At 43.7% G+C, this 23,938-nt stretch overlaps 5 protein-coding genes and 1 pseudogene across 5 annotated transcripts; all 6 read left to right on the forward strand.

Annotated features, from left to right (window-relative positions):
- Positions 1–2,574: 2,574 nt before the first annotated feature.
- Positions 2,575–4,262, forward strand: LOC116656554 (annotated as a pseudogene).
- Positions 4,263–7,646: 3,384 nt separating this feature from the next.
- Positions 7,647–8,402, forward strand: LOC6502671. The gene is made up of 2 exons (XM_001954333.4): positions 7,647–7,820; positions 7,881–8,402. Exons 1-2 carry the CDS (start codon positions 7,775–7,777, stop codon positions 8,279–8,281), a joined length of 447 nt encoding a protein of 148 aa, XP_001954369.1. The 5' UTR covers positions 7,647–7,774; the 3' UTR covers positions 8,282–8,402.
- A 313-nt stretch (positions 8,403–8,715) lies between these two features.
- On the forward strand, positions 8,716–10,334 carry LOC6501008. The gene is made up of 2 exons (XM_001954334.4): positions 8,716–9,767; positions 10,017–10,334. Exons 1-2 carry the CDS (start codon positions 8,738–8,740, stop codon positions 10,226–10,228), a joined length of 1,242 nt encoding a protein of 413 aa, XP_001954370.1. The 5' UTR covers positions 8,716–8,737; the 3' UTR covers positions 10,229–10,334.
- An 8,795-nt stretch (positions 10,335–19,129) lies between these two features.
- Positions 19,130–20,236, forward strand: LOC6501010 (probable palmitoyltransferase ZDHHC24). Its single transcript, XM_001954335.4, has one exon. The coding sequence runs from the start codon at positions 19,264–19,266 to the stop codon at positions 20,191–20,193; it is 930 nt and encodes a 309-aa protein (XP_001954371.2). The 5' UTR covers positions 19,130–19,263; the 3' UTR covers positions 20,194–20,236.
- A 90-nt stretch (positions 20,237–20,326) lies between these two features.
- Positions 20,327–21,387, forward strand: LOC6502672 (probable palmitoyltransferase ZDHHC24). The gene has a single exon (XM_001954336.3). It carries the CDS (start codon positions 20,395–20,397, stop codon positions 21,310–21,312), a length of 918 nt encoding a protein of 305 aa, XP_001954372.1. The 5' UTR covers positions 20,327–20,394; the 3' UTR covers positions 21,313–21,387.
- A 68-nt stretch (positions 21,388–21,455) lies between these two features.
- LOC6501011 (palmitoyltransferase ERF2) lies at positions 21,456–22,563 on the forward strand. The gene has a single exon (XM_001954337.4). The coding sequence runs from the start codon at positions 21,549–21,551 to the stop codon at positions 22,272–22,274; it is 726 nt and encodes a 241-aa protein (XP_001954373.2). The 5' UTR covers positions 21,456–21,548; the 3' UTR covers positions 22,275–22,563.
- Positions 22,564–23,938: the final 1,375 nt, after the last annotated feature.

Here is a 23,938-nt window from a genome sequence, read left to right on the forward strand (position 1 = left end):
TTGTGGCTGAAAGAGGAATGGGGCCAAGGCGGTAGATAAAGGAATTGACTTTTAATTAGGCAACTGTCAACAGTTTCCGAGGCAGCTGCCTCTCAAACTCCCGCCTCAAAAAGTTCTATAAAAATCTCATTAGCACAACGCGTGGCACGAGACCACAAAATGGCTTCTGTGTGCGTTTGTTTGAGTTTTTCAGTTGTTTTGGGGTGTTCGTATGGGTGTGTGGGGGTGTGAGCGGGTGTGTCTGTAATGGTTCGCTGTTTTCTATGGCTTCCGTTTCGCTGTGTGTATTTGTTTAGCCCAAAAATTCGACAGCGCCAAAAACCGGAGAGCTTGTGCCAGAAAATTCGGGGAAAAAAGTTTCGTATAATTAGTTTGGCAGTCCTGTTATTGTTTCACCTTTTCCCTGTTTCTACTATGCACATTACAAACGGCTGTAATTCTGCACCTAATTGCATTAGCCGAAGAGCACAAAGTTCGACCAGGTGCCAGTATCCAGTTTGCCCGTATTGCGACTCATTCACCCGATCCGCATATCAACTCTGCCTCCGAATATTGCCATGTTTTATTCCTGTTGCACTGATTTCCGGCGGCAGGCTGCAGCTTTTGTTTGGCCAAATTTGAAACTCCGTAATTAATCCCTATTCCGCCGGAAAATCATCCTGTCGGCCAAAAGCAAACTACCGGATATCAGAAACTGACAAGCTAGTAGTTTAGAATGTATCGTGTTTATGGAAGTATGTATTCGTTTAAAAGTTTGCTTTTAATACAATGAAATAGGAAGAGACTTTTTATGGCCTTAGAAACATGTAAAGTTTTTTTTTATTATGCGCAACGAAATTAAAAATTAAATTTACTGTTCGCGTGCTGATTTTGATCTCTTTGGGGGGAACGCGGCCCGAGGAAGATGGCCCAAAAAACCCCAAATGCGGCTGTAACAACAATCAGAGTTTAAGGGAAGCTGTGGGCTGAGGCGAGGACTGGGGAAGGGCGGTCAGGAGGTCAGGGACTTGGGGGTCGAGAACGCATACCCTTGGGCCATGCGGCACTGGGAATAGCGCAATTTGTGAGCCGCAAAATGTCTAAGGTAATCACTAGCCGCAAATGGTTGTTGTTTCTTTGCCCGCTCCCGTTGCTGTATTATTATTGTGCATTATACGAAATTTGACAATGAAATTTTCCCATTGTTGTTGATGCTGCTGCTGGCTGGAAAATAGCAAAAAGGAAAACAGGCAAAAGGCAACACAAAATTCGACTTCGAATGCCACTTGAGAATTTAATAAAAGAATAAAAAGGACCAAGGGCAAAGGCACAAGCAAAGGCAAGAGGAGCTGGATACGAGGCAGAGAGACAGCCAGGAAGAACTTGGAATTGTTGTGCACAAGTGCCGGTTAAATATTTTAGGCAAATGCCTTAACCCCTGGCACTCCCTAGCTACCAAGAAGCTACCTCCCTCCCCATATTCATTTCCATTTCCCCAGCATGCTGACGAGTTGCCAGGGCAAAAATAAATCAGCTGGGGCGTAGGCACTTGGGTTGATTTATGGCAATGACTGGAGGAGGCGGCAGCTTCATGGCATCTCGTGGTAAGAAGCATCAGGTAGGGATGTACCACTCTTGCAAATTCCAAATTGCCTTGAGCCCGGCTCGGCAGATTCCCCCGGAATTGACAATAGCTCTTGCCAAGAGAGGGCCAAAAGCATTTCAACTTGTTTTGAAGTTTGAGTTCCCATTACGAAAAAAAACGCTCAACGACTTTAGAAACTGAGACACGGAGATCTCTCCTCTCAACTGCAGTTCATCCGTCAGTCAGTCGGCCTGACAGTCGTTTAGAAAGTCAGTTTGTCAGTCAGTCCCAGCGACATTTAGTCAATCAGGACCTCTTGTCCCCTTCGCCACTTGAATCCCAAGATTGTCTTTGATATTCGGTAGACATTTTTCCACCGGGATCGTTTTGCACTCTCAAGTTTCTGTTTTTATTTTGAATTTTTCACCTTCGAAGTTGGAATTTCCCCAGTTCGAAGTGTTTGCCAGTCCGCATTTTAATTACATAGTCATTAAAAAACAAAATAAACTTTATTCGTGAAGGGGAAAAAGGGTGGCCTGGTTACCTTGCAAGCAAGTGGCACGTGAACTTGCTTGGACCCAAAAAAGACAAAGAAATTAGAATGAAATACAAGATATTGAATACTCTTTAAGTCCAAAATAGGATATTCCTTTCAAATACTCATGTATAATGGAGTGTATGGTTGGATTAGTAGATCTAAAGTCCACTACCTTAAATAAAAACCAAAAAAATTTAAACGTAAAATACTACAAAATATTAAAACTTCCATAAGACACACCCACATATACATATACTCTAAAGAAACCTGACGGCATATTTATGGTCGCAATTTAAATTAAATGTCTTTCGTGGGCCGCCAGAAAATAGGCAGGATATTTTAATGAGCCTTGAAGCCCGAAGACAGTGCCAAGTCAAATGTAATTAAAACGATGGGTTGGGGGCTAATTCGAATTCTGGAGAGACGAAAGGGTGGTGGTCCTGGTCTTAAACGTTTATGGGATGGAATAATGGATAGCTAGGTGGGCCGCAGAAATCATTTGAGTGTTAATAGCCAGGTGGCAGGAGGGACAGCTCACGCTCTTCGCTGGATCAGGAAAGAGGAAAAACTTTCATTAGACTAATGTGTTGCACGTCAAATCAATGTCAGTGTGAAAGCTGTATGTGTGGCAAATGCGAAAATCCTAAACAAGCTGAATGCAGATGGCCAGGACATCCGTGAGTCAGGCATCTAGGGCGGGGCGAGTGTCGCCTGTTCGGATAACTGTCGCCCAGGCTCCATCCCAGCTAGTTGTCACAGCAACATGGTAGCAAGCCCGACAACATGCACTTTCTCCCAGCTACTTCACCTACTTTCCCTCCAGCTTTCTTTTTCGCCTCGCCCCTTATTCTTTACAGCCATACATCTTCGTCATTTCATTGCAGCTGTCAGGACAACAATGCAATGCAAAATGCCACAACCTCCCACCTCTGACAGAGTGATGCATCGTTGTGCTATATTTTTTATACCCTAAGATCTCTGGAATAATGTTGGAAATGGCATATACTTTGGTAAACAATAAAAAGTAGGATAGCTACTAAGAGCGTATTAAGAGGTTTATAACCCTATCTGTTTTGAATTTAAATAAAAAGTTCCTTATATAAAGACTATTGGCTAATACTTTTTATTTAAGATTTCCATAGGAGATAATAATGTAGTTTTATTATTTTTAAAGAGGGCGAATTTGAATAGACGGTGAAGATGCGGCTTGTTCAGTTTGTTGTTGTAGTTTGTCCTGTGGAATCGTTTCGTTAAATGGTTTGAAGAGAACGCAGTGTGGACTGTTCTTGTGGCAGACATATATAAGGGGGTAGTCCGATTCCTGGGCGTTCACGGCGGATAGACCCACTATCAGCACAACAATGGCAATGCTTAGGTGTTTGTTCATCTTGGTTGGAAAGTTATTGATGAACTAGAGTAGCTGTTTAGTTTGAGAAGGTATACAATATTCCATGTCGCATTGAATTAGAAACACTTGATGCTACTTTAAATGCTTCAGACTCGCAAAGAATTTTCATAAACTTTCTAGCCTTTAAATAATAAGTTTAATTAAGGAATGGTGTGTATGTGATTTGGTGAAGTTGCGAATATTTCCTTTTATCAATTTACTACCGCCAGCCAACTCAAACTAAAATGTGCCGATGACTATGACGAAAAACTGACCGTAACCGGCACAACTAAAACAAAAGTGCCTGGACTACCCAGCAGGATGTGGTTTGATTGGGGTTGGGGAATGGAAGTCAGAGGTTTGAGGTTGGAGAACGGATAGTACGGGGTCTTTATGGATCCACGCGCTCGTTTTTCAGGCAGGCGGTGGCCGCTCAGTGCTCACTGGCCAGGAAATTCATGGCCACTTAAATGCTGTAAAATGAAGCAAGCTGCCGGCACTAAAAAGCAAAAGTTGCTCGCTCTACCAAAAGTTTAGTTTAGATATCCTGCCCACCGAAACACACACCAAACACACCCAAACAGACACCTGTATAAACTCACACAAACGCACACCTCGCCCGCTTTTATGGCCCATCATTTTTTTTCCTTTTGCGTTCGACCATTTTTTCCAGTTTGGGTCAGTCATAAAAAGTTAAAGTTGAACTTTTTCTAGCCGAACGGGTAGCCGGCGGTAAATCAGTTTTTATTGTGCATAAATTAAAAATGTTCAATTAAAAGTAAAGGAATAACTGGCTTCCTCGGCATAGCTTCCTTTTATAAAGTATCCTGTGCCAGCAGCATCATTTCAACACAGTGTTTCCTCGTCCAAGCCAGAAGGCTGTTTTTAAAATAATTTGAAGCTGACTTGAGGCTGAGCTCCTGAAATCGTATTACTGTTGGAACAATTAGTTGGGAAAACAAGCTTCCAGGTGGTCGGAATTCAACCATGAAATTGCCTCAAACTGAATTCGAGAACATATGCCGGGCTCTCATTACGTATGCGCAATATTGAATGCACAAACAATTGTCCCAGCCATTATTTATACATTTGTTCCGTATTAATGCATAATTGTTGTCAATAATTAAGACTATGAAACGACAATGAATTCTGCAATGAATTACACTTTTTTTGTTGCTTTCAATCGCATTTGCATAATCAGTTGCAAACACATGATGCTTTTTTGTATTTATTATTAATGATCCTGCCTTTGCCGTAAAACCTCGTTTCACACTTACGATTGTTTACTCTTATTTATTCCAATTAACAAAATTAAGTACATAAAGCGCAAAACGAGATGCCATTTGGTTAATTAATAAATTACCAGCTCAATCGCTTAATTCTGTAATGGGAGTGCGATAATGTTCCTTTTTAAACAATATTTTAAGGAAATTTGTATTGCTATTTAAAAATAATAAATCAATTCATGAAAAGTTCACACATTCTTGTGCAAATGGGCCCAAAAAACTTGGAAAATATAAGCTTCAAGTTGAATGTCTGTCAAACGAGTCAAACGCATTTCCCCCGAGCGGTAAAAATCAATTTGCAATGCTCGCAAAAAATCTACAAGCTAGAGAAAAAACATCCAGAGACACATGCCGACGTGCTCTCAGCTTTGCATCTGAATCTGGTACTGAGTCTGAATCTGAATCTGATTCGGATGGAATCAGGGAGCAGAAATCAGCGAGCATAAGGAATTCCAAGCAATGCAAATAGCTCTAAATGCATTTGACGACGCTGTGATTTGATTTCGATATCTGGCTTGAGTCTCTCTCACAGTCCTTGGCTGTGTTGACTTTCAATTTCTGTTCGCGAGGCTAAGCTATTCGCTACACAGCAGAAAAATATTATTAATTATAATAATTATTGCTTAATTTTCAGTTTTCAGTTCCCTAAGTACTTCATTGGTTTTCCATTCACTTCACATCAATGATTTACATTTTTGAGCTTCAGGCCCATTTTAGAAGTATCCTTAACCTAGTTACCTATGTTTTTTATTCTCTCTGTAGCTTCCTTGCAACTTGATTATAATTTAAGAGCAGCGTCTTCTGGCTTTCGTAAAAGTTGTCTCTCAAAAGTTGGCAATTCGAACTGTTGAACAGAAGCTGAACCGGAGCTGCCGAGCTGCCAGCCGCCAACTTCCGTTTAATCATTTTCGGCCCTGTTGTTATGCCGTGGGGCTGATTGTCGGAGCTCACTTAGCTGATTGCAGTTGCTATCAAAAATTCGCAACGACATCGACTACGACAACGGCAACAGGAACGACAAGAACGACAGCGACAGGAACAGGGACAACGTGTCGTATGCGTGATATTATGTTAGGTCGTGCTCATTCGCACTTCTCTCGAGTTTCTAGCTTGTTTGCTGGCATCTTCATTCATATTGCCAACTGGCAGGTAGGAACGGGGAAACGGGGCAGTCCAAAGGGGCTGCCACTGGTGGAAAAAACTTTGTTAATTTTGAGCAGCTCACGCAATAAAGCAAACGCAGACAGCGCATCACGTGCGCATTTAAGTTGCAAGTTACAACGGCAACGTGCCGCATGCCGCATGCCGCTCAGCTACAGATACAGATACACACTCCAGGACACACGCTGGCATAAATACACGACTAGTTAGCTCGTGTCAGTGTAAATTTTACACACAGAGGAACCTGATACCGCACACACACAGAGTAGGGCCGGGCTGGGCCGGGGGGAGTTGCCTAGATATCGCTCCTCACCTTTTGCGGTTTATTTCCACGCGCGTGTGCAATAAAAAGATATACCTAGCCGACATAACGGAAGTCGGGGCAAGTTTTGGGCTTCCATGGCGGCACGGTTCGAAGGAGGGGAAACGGATACCGTAGAAGCATCCTTGGCTGGCTGCGCTGCATAATCAGGCAAAGGCGACGTCGACAACGACAACATTTATCAAATGAAATGCACGTGCCAGGCGTTTTCCCGCCGCTTCTGTGTGCCGCCACCCATTTTCTCCTTTTCAGTTTGCCCGGGATACGGGATACGGAATACGGAACTCGGAGTACGGTTCTCTGAGGTGCCAAAGCCCTGGGCTAGCTTGTGCGCGAGGGTTGCCTAGGAAGTCACTCGAAATTCCAATGAAAGGGTTGTAGGATTGTATTACAGAAACATGAAAAATGGATCAAAAGGGAAGTAAGGCTATTTATTATCATAAATAATAATAAAAAAAATGCAACGTTTAATGTAAGAGGTTCTACTTATATTTAACTGCCCTCGGACTGGCATTTTATGCCCGCTTCTGAAAGTACGTTAAATATGTATCTATCGTGCATGAGAGTAAAGTCAGCTGCAGGTTGCACTGCATCCTCGTAATTATAATGAGCAAAGTTGGTTACTTTCTCGATGAATTAATACCGCGAAGCTATTCACAAGTGGGTCCTGGACAGCTGAAAGCTGAGGGTTATGGAAAGCTGAATGGATGGCTGTTGAGCTGCCTCTGACTGATTACACAAATTCGCTATCAAGATTGGGGCTTCAAAGCTTGAAACAATCGGCAGGAGCTGCAGAAGCTGCCCCTCCTTCGACAGTGGCAGCCACCCGCCATAAAATTGCATTCTGCTGTCGTAGAAGTTTCCGCACCTTGCAACCAAGTAGCTGCCACTGGAGCTGCCGCCTTTGCTGTCGCTCCTCCAGCTGCTTAAGTGCCATGCATTGAGATTGAGTTGTTTTCCTTGTCGGGCCCGCAACCTCCTGGGCCCTCTTGGGAAGGCATTCCACTTGAGAAAATCGATGATGTCTTGGGTGCCTTTGTTTTTGCAGCCGCACTCCGACTTGAAAATGTTTTGATAAACTAGCGCTCTGGCAATGCAAAGATGGGGAAAAAATAGAGGACGAGCAAAAAGTGGCATCAGCAACTTTAAGCTGCAACAAATGCGCCAACAGTGGCACTTGAACCAACAACTCAGAACAGTTCTGGCAGGGAATGGAGAGGCGAGGTAGGAGGGGCAAAGTTTTGGCCAACTGTCGAAAAACAAGCGAAATAAAATTGGTAAAACAATTGTCAATGCGTCAATTTGAATGGATTTCAGTTGAGGGAGCAGCAGCAGAAGTAACTCCGGCAGATAAAAACATCAACAAGAACAAGTGTCGAAAGTTCCGCCAAAGAAACTTCTAAGCCCAGCCAGAGTGGCAGTAGTCCTTGCCACAAAAAGCTAAATAAAAAACACAAACTAGAAAATACAGAGCGTCTGAACCGAGCTAGATATTGAACGAGGAACAAGAGAAAATATGAACTGGAAATTTATTTTCTGCTGGCTGTTCAGCCACTCTTTTGGTAAGTTGGTTAGACTACCGACCGATTCTATTCCGAGACCCCGATTCCAAATCGTTCTAGTTATTGCGATTGGGGCCAACTGTCTGCGGGGCACTCACCATATGTGGCAGCGAAAGCCAACGCCCACCGTCGGTCACGGTGCTCCGTCTAGCTGCAGCCGTCCGCCGTCATTATTGCTGCCCGGGAATGCAACAGCAACTGAGAAAAAAGTAACGCCACCAGCAACGCCAACAATGGATATCCTTGCCAGGGAGGATGCTGGTACTGAGGCTGCCCACCCTGCGGTCGAGTTGGCCAACTACGTCTATCAGTGTGCTACCAGGCGTCCCATCAGCACCAGCAGCAGCAGTTGCAACAAGCTGCCAGACTCTGAATCGAATCCAGAATTGGTAGCTACATCAGCCAAGGCCTTTGCCTCTGCCTCTGGACCTGGTTCTGTTTCTGCTTCTGGCAGTCAGTAAGCTAGAAGGGAATAGCCCAATTAAATGCATCTTGTGTAAGGCTAGTTGCTATGCAGTGTCATTTAAGCTACTCGTATGTTTTAATATATATTTCATAATCCAATAAAGCAATCCAAACAAATCTCTTATCTGTAAGTTACTAGAGGCTCACGGAAAACAATGGCAGGTGACTCAAACAGATGGAATAGTCTATACTTAATGATAAAATACATCAATACCTTTTTAAGCTTAACTCTATGTCTAAAACAATAGAGTACTTGGCCATCATTTGTTAGTTGAAGCTTCAGCTCTACTTATAATTTTATGCCAATAATAAAAGACTTGCAAAAGTACATAGGCAGAACAACTGTGTTGTTTGTTTATTTTCTTATCGCCAAAACAGTTGATAATAATTTTTTAAAGCATCTCAGCAGCTGCGAGATTGTACATTGAAAACTCAACTAGTTCAGTTCAGTTATGGAAGCCGTAGCACCTGCTTGGCTAACGAGGGAATATCTGGAAGCTGCACTGCTCCAGCACTACGGCAATCCTCAGCTTAAAATCAAGTCAGTGGATTTCAGGCCAGCCCTTAAGAAGGGAGAAAACTATGGCGCCATTTTGACGAGAATCCACTTAACTTACATCCAGGGAAATGGTGCGGAAGTGGAGGAACACCTGATGGCAAAGACTGCATTGGAAGATGAAGACTTGGACACCAAGGAGCGCAAGGCTCCATACGATATTTACAATCGGGAATTGGAGATCTATGAGAAGGTGCTGCCCAAGCTGCAAAAGTTGGCAGGTGAGCCACTCTGCCCCAAAGTGTGGATCACCGATCGCCAGCACGGAGCGCTCCTGATGGAGGACTTAACGCACCAAGGATATAAGATGGCTCCGCGACTGCAAAGGCTGGATGAGGACCATGTGCGATTAGTGCTCAAAAAACTGGCCAAAATGCAGGCAGCTTCTGTAGTTTTAGAAGCAAATTGCAAAGACCAAAAAAATTCACTGAAAAAATACGACCGCGGTTTTTTCAATCGCTACACTGAGAGTTTCAGTGCCTATTTTTTAGGCTGCCTTAAATCCTGTGCAAGCTATCTTAATACGGAGCCGGGCTTTGAGAAGCAAGCGCAGTTATTACAGGAACTCGTCCCCTACTATATGGGACTGGGACTGCGCTGCTTTCAGCCCGAGGCGGAACACATCAACGTTCTGACTCATGGCGATGCTTGGACAAACAACATGATGTTCAAGTATGAGAAGGGCGTGCCGACGGATGTCCTGCTCATTGACTTCCAGTACGCCTTCTGGGGCTCGCCCGCCCTGGACATCCATCATCTGGTCAACACGTCGGCGGTGGAGCGGGTGCGAAGCGACCTTCAGGTGGAAATGAGGTGCGTGTACCACGATGTGTTTGTGCGGGAACTGCGGCGACTGGGGTTCAAAGGTCAGAGATTGCCCAGCCGGAAGCAGTTTCACTTGGAGTCGGAGCAGAAGCGCTTTTACGGTGGGTAGACTTTCTCATTAAAATGATTTTGCATTTAGAATTATAATATAATATAATTCGCATAATATTTAAGACTTTGTTAAGTTGAAGTAGCTACATAAGACCTCTTAAGGTATTGAAGACTTAAGAATCTAAAGATGTAACCATACCAGTAACCTTTATTAGGGAATGGTAGTTTAGAGTACTTGTTCGCTATGCATTTAAACAGATCATTTATTTATTAATTGTGCTTGCTATTTTTCCTGCCAGCTGTTCACTGCGGACTGCTCCTCCAGCCTGTGCTACTGAACACCGATGATGTGGATGCGGACTTTGCAGCCCTGCTCTCCGACAAGCCCCGTGGCATGAACATGAAAAGGCGTTTGTATCTGAACGCCGGCATACAGGACTCCATACGGCAGCTGGTGGTGCAATTCGAGAGGGAAGGACTCCTGGACCCGCGGCAGTTTGAGGGTCTCTAAGCCAAATGAAGCGGAAATGCGACCCTGCACGGTACTTTCAAAAACTCCCTTATTTCAGATTTCAATTAGACGGGCTAATAAACATAAAACATGGCTGCCGCCAGGAGCTCTTTGAATTATAAGCCGAGATGGGAGATGCGAGATGGGAGCTGGGAGTTGGGAGTTGGCTTAAACAAAAGCGCAACACATTTGGCTGCATGTGAAATGAATGGGAGGGCAGATAGCTAGCTAGCAGAAGTGCACACAGCACAAAGGGCTAGAATAGTAACACAAATTTTTTGAATTCTTTAGCATTTTTGTATGAGTGGAATGAATGAGTGACTGAATGGACGCCCTGCCGAGCTGTGAGTGCGTGTCTGCCACAGAAAGTGATGAAAAAAAATAAACAAAAAAATGCTAAAGCCACAAAAGAGCCAGAAAAGCGAGGGGTATGGAAATTAAAGAATGCTGCACGTGACTCGGGACTGGGCTTAATTAAAACTTTAGTGCGAAATGCCAGCCAAGCTGTTGGAAAATTACCCAAATTATGATGTGTCTGCCGGCGGCGTGGCGGCTTTCGAAACTGCATTAAAGCCGAGTGCAATTAGGCTAAACTTTTCCATTTAGCCCGCTGGGCGATGTCTAAAACTAGGCAACGATTCAGCAGATGGCGAAAAAAGAGGGACAAAAAAATATAAACGGTGGCGGCTTCAGAGCCATAAACATTTTCGCAATTCCCACTAAGCCTAATGCATGCTCCCAACGATTGTCTTTTCCAGGATGTGTCTCTGACAGTGTGTGTATCTGTGAGCGTATCAGCTTGTTTATGTCCTGCTATCTCGCTCAGCGGTGTCCTCAATCCGACAGAGAGGCTGAGCGTGGAAAACAGTCTGATCCATCAATTCTCGCTGCCAACTTTGTCTTTGTTTCCTGTTTACGTTCTGTGCCTCGACCTGCTCCCAGTTTTATTCTCTGTGAGGATAAACAGGTGACTTTCAAGGGGAAATAATAAAAAACAAACACACATGTTTCAGAAAAAATTTTCAAGCACACTTATGGCTTTTTTGTTAAATTTCTTAAGTTAATTAATAAATTAGTCTTTGAAATGAGATTTTCCATTTAAAGTACCTCCACTTCAATTTCATAAATAGCTCTGCAAACATCATGGATTGTTTGCACAGAATTTATGTTTTTCCTTGGTAAATTGTATTTATGCTGCAATGACAGGCACAGGTTTGCCAAACTTTCTGGTCCTGTAAGCAGAAATTTGATTTAAGCCATTCCAATGATTAAAAGTTTGCTATTTTTCCCAAAACAAAACAGACATTGTGGACGAAAAACGAGATTAAAATGAAAATCAAAGTTTGGCTTCGGGGTGTGTGGAGTAAAATATTAAAATTGCTGTCGGACCAGGGCCAGGATTTATTTTCTTAATCCAAATAATGTCAAAAAGCCACAAACAAGCGACAGCCACATAAAACAACTTAGCAAATGAGCACACACACACCACACACACTCACTGGCAATGGGTGGGGCAGAAAGAGAGTCGAAGAAAAATGTAATTTATTGTTATTACGAAAATAAATAAGAAAGGCAGGACACAGCAGAACGAGAAATGAATCGAGGGGCATAAGAAGGCTGGGCCACGCCCACCATGCCACCATGCCATCATGCCACCCTGCCACACACGAACATACTTACATATGGCAATGCAGTATCTGAAATTGTGGCAAATAAAAGCGGAGAAATTAAGCAACTGACCGCTGGCAAATAAACCGAAAAAGCGAACACAGTCCGAGTACACAGACTCTTTGGCTAACAAAGGGCGGAGGACAGAAGAAATGGCAACGGCAGCCATTTTATATGTCGTTACATTGTAAATAAAGTATTGTTTATTCGCATGTGTGTGTGTGCCTGTGTCTGCTTAGTGAACTATAACAAGTGGATTTATGTGAAGCCAAAGTTGTGCCAGTTCCACATTTACCTAATAACCTGGCAACCTGGCTTACAGGCGAGTCCAGGTCGGAGGTTTTATTTGTCACAAGGGAGGGCAGTTGCCAGTTTCCGGCCCAACGGCACCAACGGCTCAGTGGTCCACCAGCACACTGGCCCACTGGTCCACCGGCATTATCGCTCAGTGGCCAACACTTAATCAGAAACCGGAATGAGAAACAGTCTTGCCTCTAATCTAATCAACTCGAGCCCCATAAATTCGCCCAGAGGTGGGGCAAATTGCTAAAGCCCCATAGCCATACTTCATCAATTGCAACACAAGGTTGCGAGAATTCCGTTGCATACTTTGATGGGAGTTCTGAGCCGCACTCACACTTGCACTTTGAAGCCGAAAATTTCAATTTATCTGCAGCCAGCTGAGCCACTGAATTGATTCCTGTCAAAACTGCAGACCCTTAAAACCTTCGGTTCAAATGTGAGTAATTACCGCAGTTAGGCGGAGCGAAGCAGAGCAGAGCAGGGCCAAGCCAGCCCGAAAAGAACAGGAACCGGACTAGGCAAATGAATTTTCCCCGAGCCAACAACCTTTAAAAATAGCCTGCCTTAAGGGTATTCGCCCTGTTCGCCCAATTCTCCCTGTTTTTGTTGTATTTTTCTCCAGCCAAGTTGAGTATGTGATGCTGTGTGCTTGTGTGGGAGGTCAGGCAACACTTGACTAAACATTTTCATTTTGGCCCGGCTAAGGCCGGCCAGAAGTCAATGAATTTTGCCACATGGCGTATGCTTGACATTGCGTGTTTTCTTTTTCCAGCGCTAAATGATTTCATTAAGTGCGAACCCAAACACTCCGGCCAATCGATAAATTTAGTCGAGAACGAAATTAGGAAAATAGGCGCCATCTCCAGCGTCCTGACTTTGCATTTTAATTAGCAGTTGGCATTAAATTTGCCCATCCTTGTTTTAATTGCAATTTAATATTGATAACCAAATACCAACTGAGTTTCCTAAGCCGGTCTCCCAGACAAACAAACGGGACAAGGGCGAGGGCGATGGGAAGTTGTGACCTTTTCGGGACCAGTGGGTGTCAATGACACATGGCATGCGAATTACACACAGAGCAAAAATGTAATTTATTCAGTGCCGGGGTGAAGACGGAGCAGAAACAAAGACATTGCTTTGTAATGAAAGGCAAACAAAGCATTCTTCTAGGCGCCGCTGCAGCTGTGACATTTGATTGGGGGTGTGGTTGTGGCATTCCCGGTCAGAGTTCAAAGAACGAGGCGCAAAAATTAAAACGGATTACTTGAGCAACGACACACACAAACCAGTAGCAGAACCAGAAGCCGATCCATCACCAGGGCGCCAAAAGGGTTAAGACCCTAATTGCATTAGCCGTGTGCAATCAGCCGGGCTACTGAGATAAATCCCATCCGTCCTGGCCCAGACAGTTATTGAAAACTTATTAGTCTGCGGGCCTGCCAGGATTTGATCCCAGCAAGGAGTCTATTTACATTTGGCAAGCTGAGCGATGTTGTGTATTTACATGTTTGTTTGTCAGTCGGCTGGAAGATGGGAAAATATTACACTGCCTGAGCGAGGAGATACTGACCCTAATTGAATTACTTCAGTTACGACAGGATTTTAATATTTATCCTATAAACTTTGTAACACGCAAGGAATTTAAATCTATACGAGTGCTAAGAGCGATGGCCAAAAAATGAAACGAAAGAGCACTGCTCTCTTTCGGAGAAAGTGCCTGCTCTCTTTTTCTCAGTTATTCTCTCACTGCACAAAAGCTCTCCCTTGACAGCTTTAGACTCTCCTGGACTCTTTCTCTCAAACAGGGATGCTGTGTGAAAAAATACTCAAGTCCTGCGCTCGAAAAAAACGAGTCCTGTCATTGAGTGTCTATTGAGTCAAGTGCTTTTCACACTTCATGTCCTTGCTGTATATGTGTTGGTGTGGTGCTCGGCTTAAATTTCATTTTCCTATGTCCTTAGCATTAGCCAGCACATTCTTTGCACAGACGACCCTTCTTTTTTTGCCCACAACTCCGTTTTTGTTGCCTCTTCATTTTGGCCCAAAGGAGGCGGAATGATAGAAAAACGGGCTTGCCAACCCGCTTTTGTTTTTTATCATCTGTTTGCCTGTTTGGGGCTACCCGTTTGCTGCCTGACGCTTCTTATCTCTCTTTCTTTTTTTTTTATCCTGCATCGGCTCCGGCTCCGGCTTTTCCTGTGTTTTTGTTTTTATTGAACAGCGCCTTCATTGTTTGATTTTTGTCAACGGTCCTTGGGTGCTGTTGCCTCGACTTGCTTACATAAGAGTCCTGGCTGCTCCTGCCATTTGTTTCAGCGTCTTGCGTGTTTGATTTTTATTTGGCTTACCCACTGGTCATTGTTCATTTCTCGGTTAGTTGGTCTTTTAATCGCCTTGCTTAGTTATCCGTTTGCTGCTCCTATATCCCTGTCCTCTGTCGGAAGGACTTTAGTCCTCTTAGTCCGGCTTTCAATTTCAATTAGTCGGAGCGCTGCTTAAAGTGCTGTCCTGGCGAGAGTTAATCCTGCCGGTAGTTGAGGCAGTCTGAGTTATTAGGTAAATATTTAATTGACGTCTACGGAGATCAAAGTTGGACGCCATCCGGCACCTGCCACCTGCCACCCGACACAGGCACCTGGCTATCTGTAATTTATTATTTTTGCCTTGGCTTAGCTGGCTTTTGTTATAAATGCTATTGATACGCTAATTACACGCGATAATTTATCAAACACACGCGCCCCAAAAACACCAGTGGCACGTAACTAACGTTCCCTGCTAAAAATTCAGCTGCAGTGGCAAAAATTGCTACTTAATTATCCCTTCCTTTGTCCTTAGCTCGTTCCCGACGTCAATGTCACGAATGCATGCTCATCCGCCCGTTCCTCCTTCCTCCTCCTCCTCCTCCTCCTCCTCCTCCATTTTCACATCAAATGGGGTAACTTTACAATTAACTACTAATTGCTCATACGCCACGTTGCCAGGATGGAAGAAAGTCAGGTAGTCAGGTGTGCGTTACTGCAGCTCCCTTCTTCTCCCCTACATTTCCTACCCCGCTCCTTGTTTGCCTTTTGCCCTAATTATCCGCGTTGTCACCCACCCGGCAGTTGCTGTTGTCTGGCATTTACGGAATTAAGTTTTAAATTTTTATTAAATGCCTTTGCGCATTTTTGCGTTCCTCCTCGGCGACGGCTTTCAGCTACTGTAATTAGTTTTTATTGCTTTTCAGGCAGCATAACTATGCCAGCCCACGATAGTTCACTTCACTTGTTTAAGGAGCGAAATCCTAAAGATTTCCCATTTTCCATTTCGGAACTTTCCTCAGCGGCCCAGCTGAGGAAAAGTCAATCAGTAATTGGGTCTGCTCCACGTCAACAGAAAATGGGTGCCCTGGAAAATGGCGCGAACAATACGCCGAATATAAGAGGGAAAACGCAAAAAGAGGCTGCTGGCGGGAAAAAAAAGGAAAGTAATCAGAAAACTTTCGCAATAAATCTATGAAAATAATGAAAAACCCAAAGTGCTACCCGCCATTCTGGATTACTATTACAATTTCAATATTTCACACATATAAGCGGATGTCAATATGGAAATGGATGGGTCGCCCGAGAGGTCAGTGCGACCATAAAATACACTCTGAAATTTGCAAAAGAGAGATGTGTTAGAGTGTCAATCATTTTCTTTGGATGGTTTACTAAATGGAGGAAATAAATTATCTGCCAATATTGCATCCAAGTAAAGGTAAAATGGTTGTACGTATTTCCTTATTAAATTACAGAAATTATTAAGTTTAAGAGACTTAAATTCAATTGCAGAGCCAGTTAAAATGGCTTCTATTATTGCAGTCACTTCTAACACTTTATGTGTATCCTGACAGCTCCTGACATTCAAAAGCAGATCTAATTATATAAGCCAAATACCTTTCTTCCCACAGAGTATCAATCAGCAAACATTGTTTCCGAGGACCTCCGTGCAAAAAGCGGGTCCTGTTTGCTCCCATTTCTGCACTCACACACACACAACAGCCAATGGCCCTCTTACACACTCACCTCATGCAAATTGCAAACACATGTCGAAGGCGCAAAACATTGTCAAACAAAATGAAAAATTTATGAAAACGGAAATGAAACAACAGCAAAAACAAAAGCGGTAGCAATAGCAGTAGCTGGCAACAAAAATGTCGCCATGCTACAAAAAAAAAAACAAGTGATTGTAAAAAATAAACCATGTTTTCCAACGTACGTGGCAAAAAAACAAAAAAAAATGAAAATTTCGCTTCGTTTATGTAAAACTTCCAACTCATTTCGCCCAAATGACAAGCCATTTTGTGTGCCAAGTGCCAAATATTTTACATGCCAGCCAACCAAACATATTTTGGCCCGTAACAGTATACCAAGACTACCGAGAGAAATATGAAACAAAATCTCCAGGAGAAAACCAATACTGTAGCAAGAACTGAACAAGAACTTCGGCAGCTGGCAGCTGGAAGATGGCTCGCTTTGCAAAATCACTCATACGCAACGTGGGCCCCGAGCATTGAACAGCTTCAATTGGCGTTTGATGGTTCATTAAAATGTTGCTCGCTGCATTGGCTCGAAGCAGCCAAGCACAATAAATCGAGACCAGGTGTCGAGCTACCATTTAGACGAACGATGCAATTCCCAGCTCAATAACACGTGGGAGCCATGCGAAATTAATGTTGTGCCGCTAGCTCAGATAAATAGCAGAATAAATTAAAGTGTGCTATTGGTCTTAAGCCCCCAATCTGGCCAGCACCTTAATTGCAGAGCAGAGCACAGCACTGCAGAGTCGAGTCTTGCCGAGAGGGCCTTAACCCAAAAAAGAAAACACATGTATGCATTCGGTGTAATAATATTAATAGCACACCCGGCAGGCATGTGTCGCAGTATTTACAATCTTTCTCTCCTCTGAAATTACAAACATAAAATAAAGTACCGAGAAGGGAATCTAATACGGTTGTGATACTTAAGACTTCTCAGCCCAAGCAAAGATAATGTTCATAAATAAATTGCGTGCTTAGAGGGAGTTATACTGCTTAGGTTAGGGTTTGAAAGGGTTTTCGGTTTCGGAAGTTTAATATTTGTCTTTTTTTGCATTTAAATTTGAAAAAATTAATTATATTATTATATCCGGTCATGTTGTATTACTATTTTTATAATTATATATTCATACGAATTATAATACAAAATGAAACTGCTACTAGATGAAGTATTTCACTGTCGAGTATCTCAAGTGAAAACTCCCACCAAGTATTCCGTGCGTGTATCAGTCACTCTCACAGTTGCCTTTTCAGGCCTGGGCCAAACACATATCTAATTTTAAACATTTTTTAAACTCAATTACATTCGGAGGAACGGCTCTGTGGGTGATAGGAATACCCAGGCTCTGGAACTGACGTACGTGGGCGTGGCCTTGTGCCAGGTAATTGCTTGCAAATTACACAGTAACACACCGGGCATAACCCTCGGATATAAAACAGAACAGGGACAAAACGGGGACTACGGACTGCGAAAACTTTTCAACACAGCTGCCTGAAGTTAAGAGTCTCCTTGTAATGAAATCAAACAAAGACACCAGCTCGGAGCTGGGGAGCGTGGGAGCTGGGAGAGTGAAGGGAAAATCATCTTAAATTAGCAGCAAAACTCGGCAATTATGCGAGAAGTTGGCCAAAAAGCAGTTGCCAACTCCGCATACCATTCTGCTGGTTCCTTTTTTTGCTTGCTTTTTTGTGTGTCTTCTTTGAGCAAATGCTAATGACTTGAAGTGCCCGCACAAAGTCAAAGAGAAAGCGAAACGGGACTGGGAGAAAGTCATGCCACAGGTTGACTGACAAACACATTGACAGCGTGTTGAGGGAGGGGGGATGCTGCGCCGGAAATGGCAGCGCCGCACAGCACAAAATGGCTGTTTGTTTGCTTCCGGTCTGGTCCAAAGACGGCAAACACATTTAGCCACGAAGTGAGGAAAGTCCTTTCCGCCTCTGCACATATTTTATGCAAACTAAAAGCAGAGTTCCACTCTATTCCACTCGGCCGACACCCACGAAACCCTCTCAGTAGGCCAGCACTCCCTTCCCCTAAAAACATTAAATGGAAAACCGCGACTTTTCCACCTTCTTCTACTGACAGGCTGGCGGACTGGCAGGTTGCCTTACCACATTGAAAATGCTTAGTTCATATTAATAATTCAAAAAAATTTATGCGAAATAGACAACATTTGCGCCGCTTCTGTCAGTCGCTGTTGCGGTCTAAACCTGGCTGACAGCTGCCATTTGGCGGTCGGTGGGGCCAATGAAGTCGACTCCGCCAGCTGGTTTGTATATTTGGTATGCATTCGCTGTTTTTATTTTTTATATTCCGCTCCTTTGTTTACACAACATACAGCTGCTGCAAAATCATCATATTCCCGACCCTCGATCCTGTACCTCAATAAGGCTCTTTTGTTTTTCTTTTCAAAGCGCATAATACTACATGTGCACTTTTTTCCAAAAATATTTTGATGTTAAAATGGGTTGTCATACATGCCGTATACATTACGGCTATCGAAATTCACTTTTCGGTCTGAAAACATGGCTCTTGTTTATTTGAAAGGAGAGCTGTTTTGTTTATAGGTTCTTTTTTACGGACAGTTACATTAAATGAAAATTTTTTAGGCTTAAAAATATATATATTTTTTTTGTAGTCTACCTAAATTTTATTTTAACTTCTTCCCCCAATCAGACGCACATATCCCTTCTCTAATTTGTCTTTTAAGATCTTTATCAAACCTCTTCAACAATTATAAATGTAATTTCGCTCTAATCCGCTTAAAACGAAAAGAAATTGAATTTGCCAACCCAGCCCCCAAAAGGCCAACAGAATGCCAGATTTTTCCAACTGAATGGCTGAGGCGATTAAGTCACTTATACCCTCATGTATAGCCGGAATATGTATTTGCAAATCGCTTTAGTTCAAGCTTTTAATGTCTTTATCAAATTATAGAAGTTCCGTTTTCAAAAAAGGTTCAGAATTAAAAAAGTTGTCTCTAAAAGACTCATACCCGTTCGTATGAAGGTGAAGGCCCGAAGGCCTCGCAGACACATTCGCAGGATGGTAAATCGGGTGTGTCAGGCGATCTTTTCGTGTTCGCGCTGGAACAAAAGTATAGGTTTGGCCATACTCCATACCACGTCGGCCCTGGTCCTTGTCGGTGTTATACTGTGCCTATTCGTCTATGACATGTGGTATGTGCTGCCGGAGATATTCGATCCTTACGGCCTCGTATATGGCTTCCACTTGCTCTTGGCCCTATTCATTGTTTGCAATATCCTGGGCAATATGTGGGCTGCCTTCCAATGCGACAACTCGGTTGCAAGTCTGGCGAAAAGTCGACAGCAGCCGGTGGAGGGCGAAGCTCACCTCTGGCACTACTGCTCCACCTGCCAGTTGCAAGTGCCACCGCGCTCGTGGCACTGCCGGATGTGCAACTGCTGCATTCTGAAGCGCGATCACCACTGCACCTTAGTGGGAAACTGCGTGGGGCACAAAAATCATCGACACTTCATATGCTTCGTTTTTTACCTGTTCCTCGGCAGCGGTCTGGCGCTTATCTACAATGGTATATACACCTGGAAGTGCAAAGCTTTTTTTGTGGCAGACCCAATACTTATGATGGGAACGTATGCGAACAATATTAACGTCAGCGGCTCGGACGATATCACCTGGATGTACGTCGTGGCCACCGTATTCAAGCTAAACATGTTCTCGTTTGTGGTAGCACTCGTCATGTTCTCCCTTCAGATGTTTCTGGCGTATCGGAACAGCACTTGCTACAAGATAATGGATCGTTCGTACGATCTTGGCTGGCGCGGTAACCTTGAGGTCGTCTTTGGAAAGCGTCTCTTCTGGATCTTCCTGTGGCCCACGATTGAGAGTCCATTGCCGCACGACGGAGCCCAGTGGCCTTTAGAGCTCAGTGGCAACAACATTGTTGTTTAAACTATGTCTGTGCTATTTATTTAAATTAAACGGTTGCTAATAAGTTTTTTTTTTTATTTTGTTTGAAAAGAAATATTAAAAACTCTATCAAAAATTTATGCTTTGATATTCATTTCAAATATCCCATTATTCACTAAAGACTTTCTCTTTTTTTTTTTTCTTGTAAGATTTTTCTCTTACCTTGTTAGCATTCTAACAAGTATGTGCATTTTATCGGACGCTTTCGTGTATTATGCCAAAGCCGATCCCAAGAAATTCATACTATGTGCGCATCCCCTTTCGATAAGTTTTCTATTCGCGGGAACCGTGTTCTTTTTCACTTGGGAGGTATTCTACTTGTTGCCCGACTTGATCGGAACGGAGGGCTGGCTCTACAAGGTCAGCTGGATCGTGTCCCCGTTTTTAGTCTATAATATCTGGGCCAACATGCTGGCCTGCTACCGGACGGACAGCTCAGTGGCGAGTCTTCCCAAGGATCGCCTGGTTCCCGATCCTAATGAGAGGCACCTGTGGCACCACTGTGAGGATTGTGAGCAATTGGTGCCGCCACGATCCTGGCACTGTAAGTTCTGCAAGTGCTGCATCCTGAAGCGAGACCACCACTGCATCTTTACGGCCAATTGCATTGGGCACAACAACCACCGGTACTTTTTCTGGTTCACCTTTTATGTGACCTTGGGAACTGCCGCGGCCTTAGTCACCAACTTCATATACATGCTTAAACATAATAATTGGCACCACGGTCCAGCCTGGATCTTCAATTTATATATCTTTATATCCGGATCGAACTCGCCCTTAATGGTATACGATTTGAATCAGAACGTTGTCTTCTCATTCAACGTGTTCTGCGTGGCAGCTGCCGGCCTCATGTTGCTTTCCCAAACTATCATCGTCTACCGAAATGCGTCCTATTACCAAAGAGACGGAAGATATGATCTAGGGGTGCGGCAAAACATTAATCTTTTAATGGGAGAAGCTGGCCTGTGGACTTTCCTTTCGCCTTCTGTTAAAAGCCCATTGCCCCATGATGGCGTCCAGTGGCAACTAAATGAGAGCTTCAAAGAAAAAATAATGGATCATAATATTTATAAGACAAGAACTACTACAGAAAGCAATTAGTATTTTTATAAAAATTGTATTGTGATGGTATTGTATTGTGATTTATATATTGTAATAAAACGGTTTAACATCTTATATACCACCTGTAAATTTTTAAGGACTTTTTTTATAGAGATTTTCTGATCATTTCTAAGACCTTTGTGATACTAATCAGACTTTACACAATAAGGACTATACACAAAATTTAAATTTAAATCACACTAAAAACACGAAACATAAACACTTGTGGGTTTTTGATGTACTTTGTGGGTAACTCGATCAAGCTTCGCGCCATGGCTTGTCCGGAGAGCCAGCCCTCCCATAATCCGGAAAACCGCCTCATAAAGGCCTCTACGGCCTATTTAGAGTCCCTCGCCATCAGTGTGGTTGTCCTGCTGAGCTTTTTCTTTTTCATATACGACATGTACATTGTGATACCAACCATGATGGGAACTTTTGGCCAGACCTTCCATGGATTTCTGGGCGCGTGGATCGTTTTTAACATCCTGGGAAACTTGTGGGCCTGCAACAGGACCAAGAGCTGGGTGGCCAGCCTGTCCGCCGAGGAGCTAACTCCGCCGAAGGGGGAGGAGTACACGTGGAGCCACTGCGAACCGTGCAACTTGCTTATGCCGCCCCGATCGTGGCACTGCAAGATATGCGATCGCTGCGTCCTAAAGAGGGATCACCATTGCAACTTCACGGGCTGCTGCATCGGACACAACAACCATCGGTACTTCATTTGGTTACTGTTCTACATGAGTGTCGGCACCGGACTGGCCCTGGTGTACAATTTCATATATACTTTGAGCCACGGGCGCATAACCCTGGTAGATCCTATATTTATGTATATGCTTTTTCTTGAGACGCTATTGGGTCATGGCCAGGAGGAGTTACAGAGAAAATATTTCATATTTCTTATCCTTTATGTGAACGCCATGGTTTTCGTGCTGCCGGCCGCGAAGTTGGTCTATCAAATGTGATTACTCCGGAACAACGCAGTTTTCTTCAGCAAATCGGACCGAAGTTACGATCTAGGATTCTGGAAGAATTTGTATGAGGTGCTGGGCCGTCGTGGACTCTGGACTGTACTCTCGCCCACGATCAAGAGTCCCCTGACCCACAACGGAACTCAATGGAAATCAAAGCAATCTGTTTGATTCACCTTTCGATTAGATCTTAACCGGTTTTATTCAAAATTTAAGAAGCGATAGTTTATTTCCATTAAGAAACACTTTCCTTATAAAATAAATGTCTACCAGATATTGAAATGTATTTCCTAGAATCTATTAATCATTGATGATAGTTTCCTGCGTCACGTGAAGCCTTTTGACCAAATCTAATACGGCTATCACTAACGTTTCATTGACCGTCTGTTCTCGGAAATTATACACACCCTTTCCCCGTGCAATCCAGACAATCGAGTTTTTCGCTCCATTTAATGCCGCAGTCGATGTGCTAATTACCATTGCAAATCGGGTCGGACATTGGGGGGAAGGGAAAGGTTATGGGGGTGGAAGTGGCACGTGTCAGTTTTATCCGATTGCCATTTGCGGTTCGCAATTTAAGCCATGTCTAGGTGATGATACTGGGCATTTGGTATAGTGGTAGGAAATATTAAAGTAGGGAAGTATTTATCTAAAACTTAATTTTCTGTTAACTAATTCCCAAACTAACAAGCCAAGACTAATGTTTATACCACAAAGTATATAGGATAAAGCCCAACCACTAGAGATTATTGGCTCCAGCCCCCCAAAATTTGCATAAAGTAACGCCCCCAAAATGCGTTGAGGAAACAATTTGTGGCAGATTTCAGGCCGTCACCTAAATTGCTTGTGACACCTTATGCCGCAAGTCGAAAACACTTGTCAAGTGTCGGAAAAAGCCAAAAACTGTTTGAAAAATGAAAGCGGCTATAACAGCGAACCGGATAGACATTGCCAGGAGGAGATATCGAGGAGGGTGGACCCGGTGGGAGAATTAATGACGGCGCATGCCAGTGACAAGCCTCGAAACATGAAATCAAAGTCCATTGGGCGTTGGGCGTGTTCGGTGCATGAAAAATGTTCGAGGTGCGAAATCTGATGCGAGGTCTAAACAACATAATTGCCAAATAAAAAAGTCGCCGCCGGCTTAGACCGGCTGACCATTAATCAAAACTGGTGCTCAGTCGTTCTGAAAAATGAGCGCACTCGGAAAACTCGGGACAGCTGCCTCCGGCCGAAGGCACGATTCCTCCTCCGCTCTGCGTTCCGCTGAGAAATGGCATTGTCAACACTTTTTGGCCAATCGGAAGGCGGGGATCCCCTCCGGATTCAGCCAGAGACATTTGTTCCGGCCATGGCTTATTGCGACGGCCATCCGCCATCCGCTATCCGCCGCCCCCTCGACGACTGATGCCTGATGATGACCTCCGATACGGGATGCGATTCCTGATTCCTGATTGCAGGGCGTTCTATGTTCAATTGGTCCACTTCCGTTGGCCAGAAACTGGCCAACTGCTGCCATATTTTTGTGCTTTAAAACAGGGACAGAAATTTAGCAAAGGACTGTCCAAGACCACAGACCACTCTCACACCAACAGTCGAATAATCATACGCCGCATTGTCCTCAACCTGGTGGTGAGCAGGCAGCATGCCGGAGGACC

The sequence above is a fragment of the Drosophila ananassae genome, chromosome 2L (genome assembly GCF_017639315.1).
Source record: "Drosophila ananassae strain 14024-0371.13 chromosome 2L, ASM1763931v2, whole genome shotgun sequence".
In the NCBI taxonomy this organism is placed as follows: domain Eukaryota; kingdom Metazoa; phylum Arthropoda; class Insecta; order Diptera; family Drosophilidae; genus Drosophila; species Drosophila ananassae.

What these genes read in the sequence shown, in the direction of transcription:
- LOC6501010 (XM_001954335.4), top strand. Translation starts at nt 19,264, where the DNA reads ATGAAGGTGAAGGCCCGAAGGCCTCGCAGACACATTCGCAGGATGGTA.
- LOC6502671 (XM_001954333.4), top strand. Translation starts at nt 7,775, where the DNA reads ATGAACTGGAAATTTATTTTCTGCTGGCTGTTCAGCCACTCTTTTG. An exon ending in GCTGTTCAGCCACTCTTTTG is followed by an intron (nt 7,821 to 7,880) that starts GTAAGTTGGTTA and finishes AAATCGTTCTAG; the next exon opens with TTATTGCGATTGGGGCCAAC.
- LOC6501008 (XM_001954334.4), top strand. Translation starts at nt 8,738, where the DNA reads ATGGAAGCCGTAGCACCTGCTTGGCTAACGAGGGAATATCTGGAAGCT. An exon ending in GGAGCAGAAGCGCTTTTACG is followed by an intron (nt 9,768 to 10,016) that starts GTGGGTAGACTT and finishes TTTTCCTGCCAG; the next exon opens with CTGTTCACTGCGGACTGCTC.
- LOC6501011 (XM_001954337.4), top strand. Translation starts at nt 21,549, where the DNA reads ATGTACTTTGTGGGTAACTCGATCAAGCTTCGCGCCATGGCTTGTCCG.
- LOC6502672 (XM_001954336.3), top strand. Translation starts at nt 20,395, where the DNA reads ATGTGCATTTTATCGGACGCTTTCGTGTATTATGCCAAAGCCGATCCC.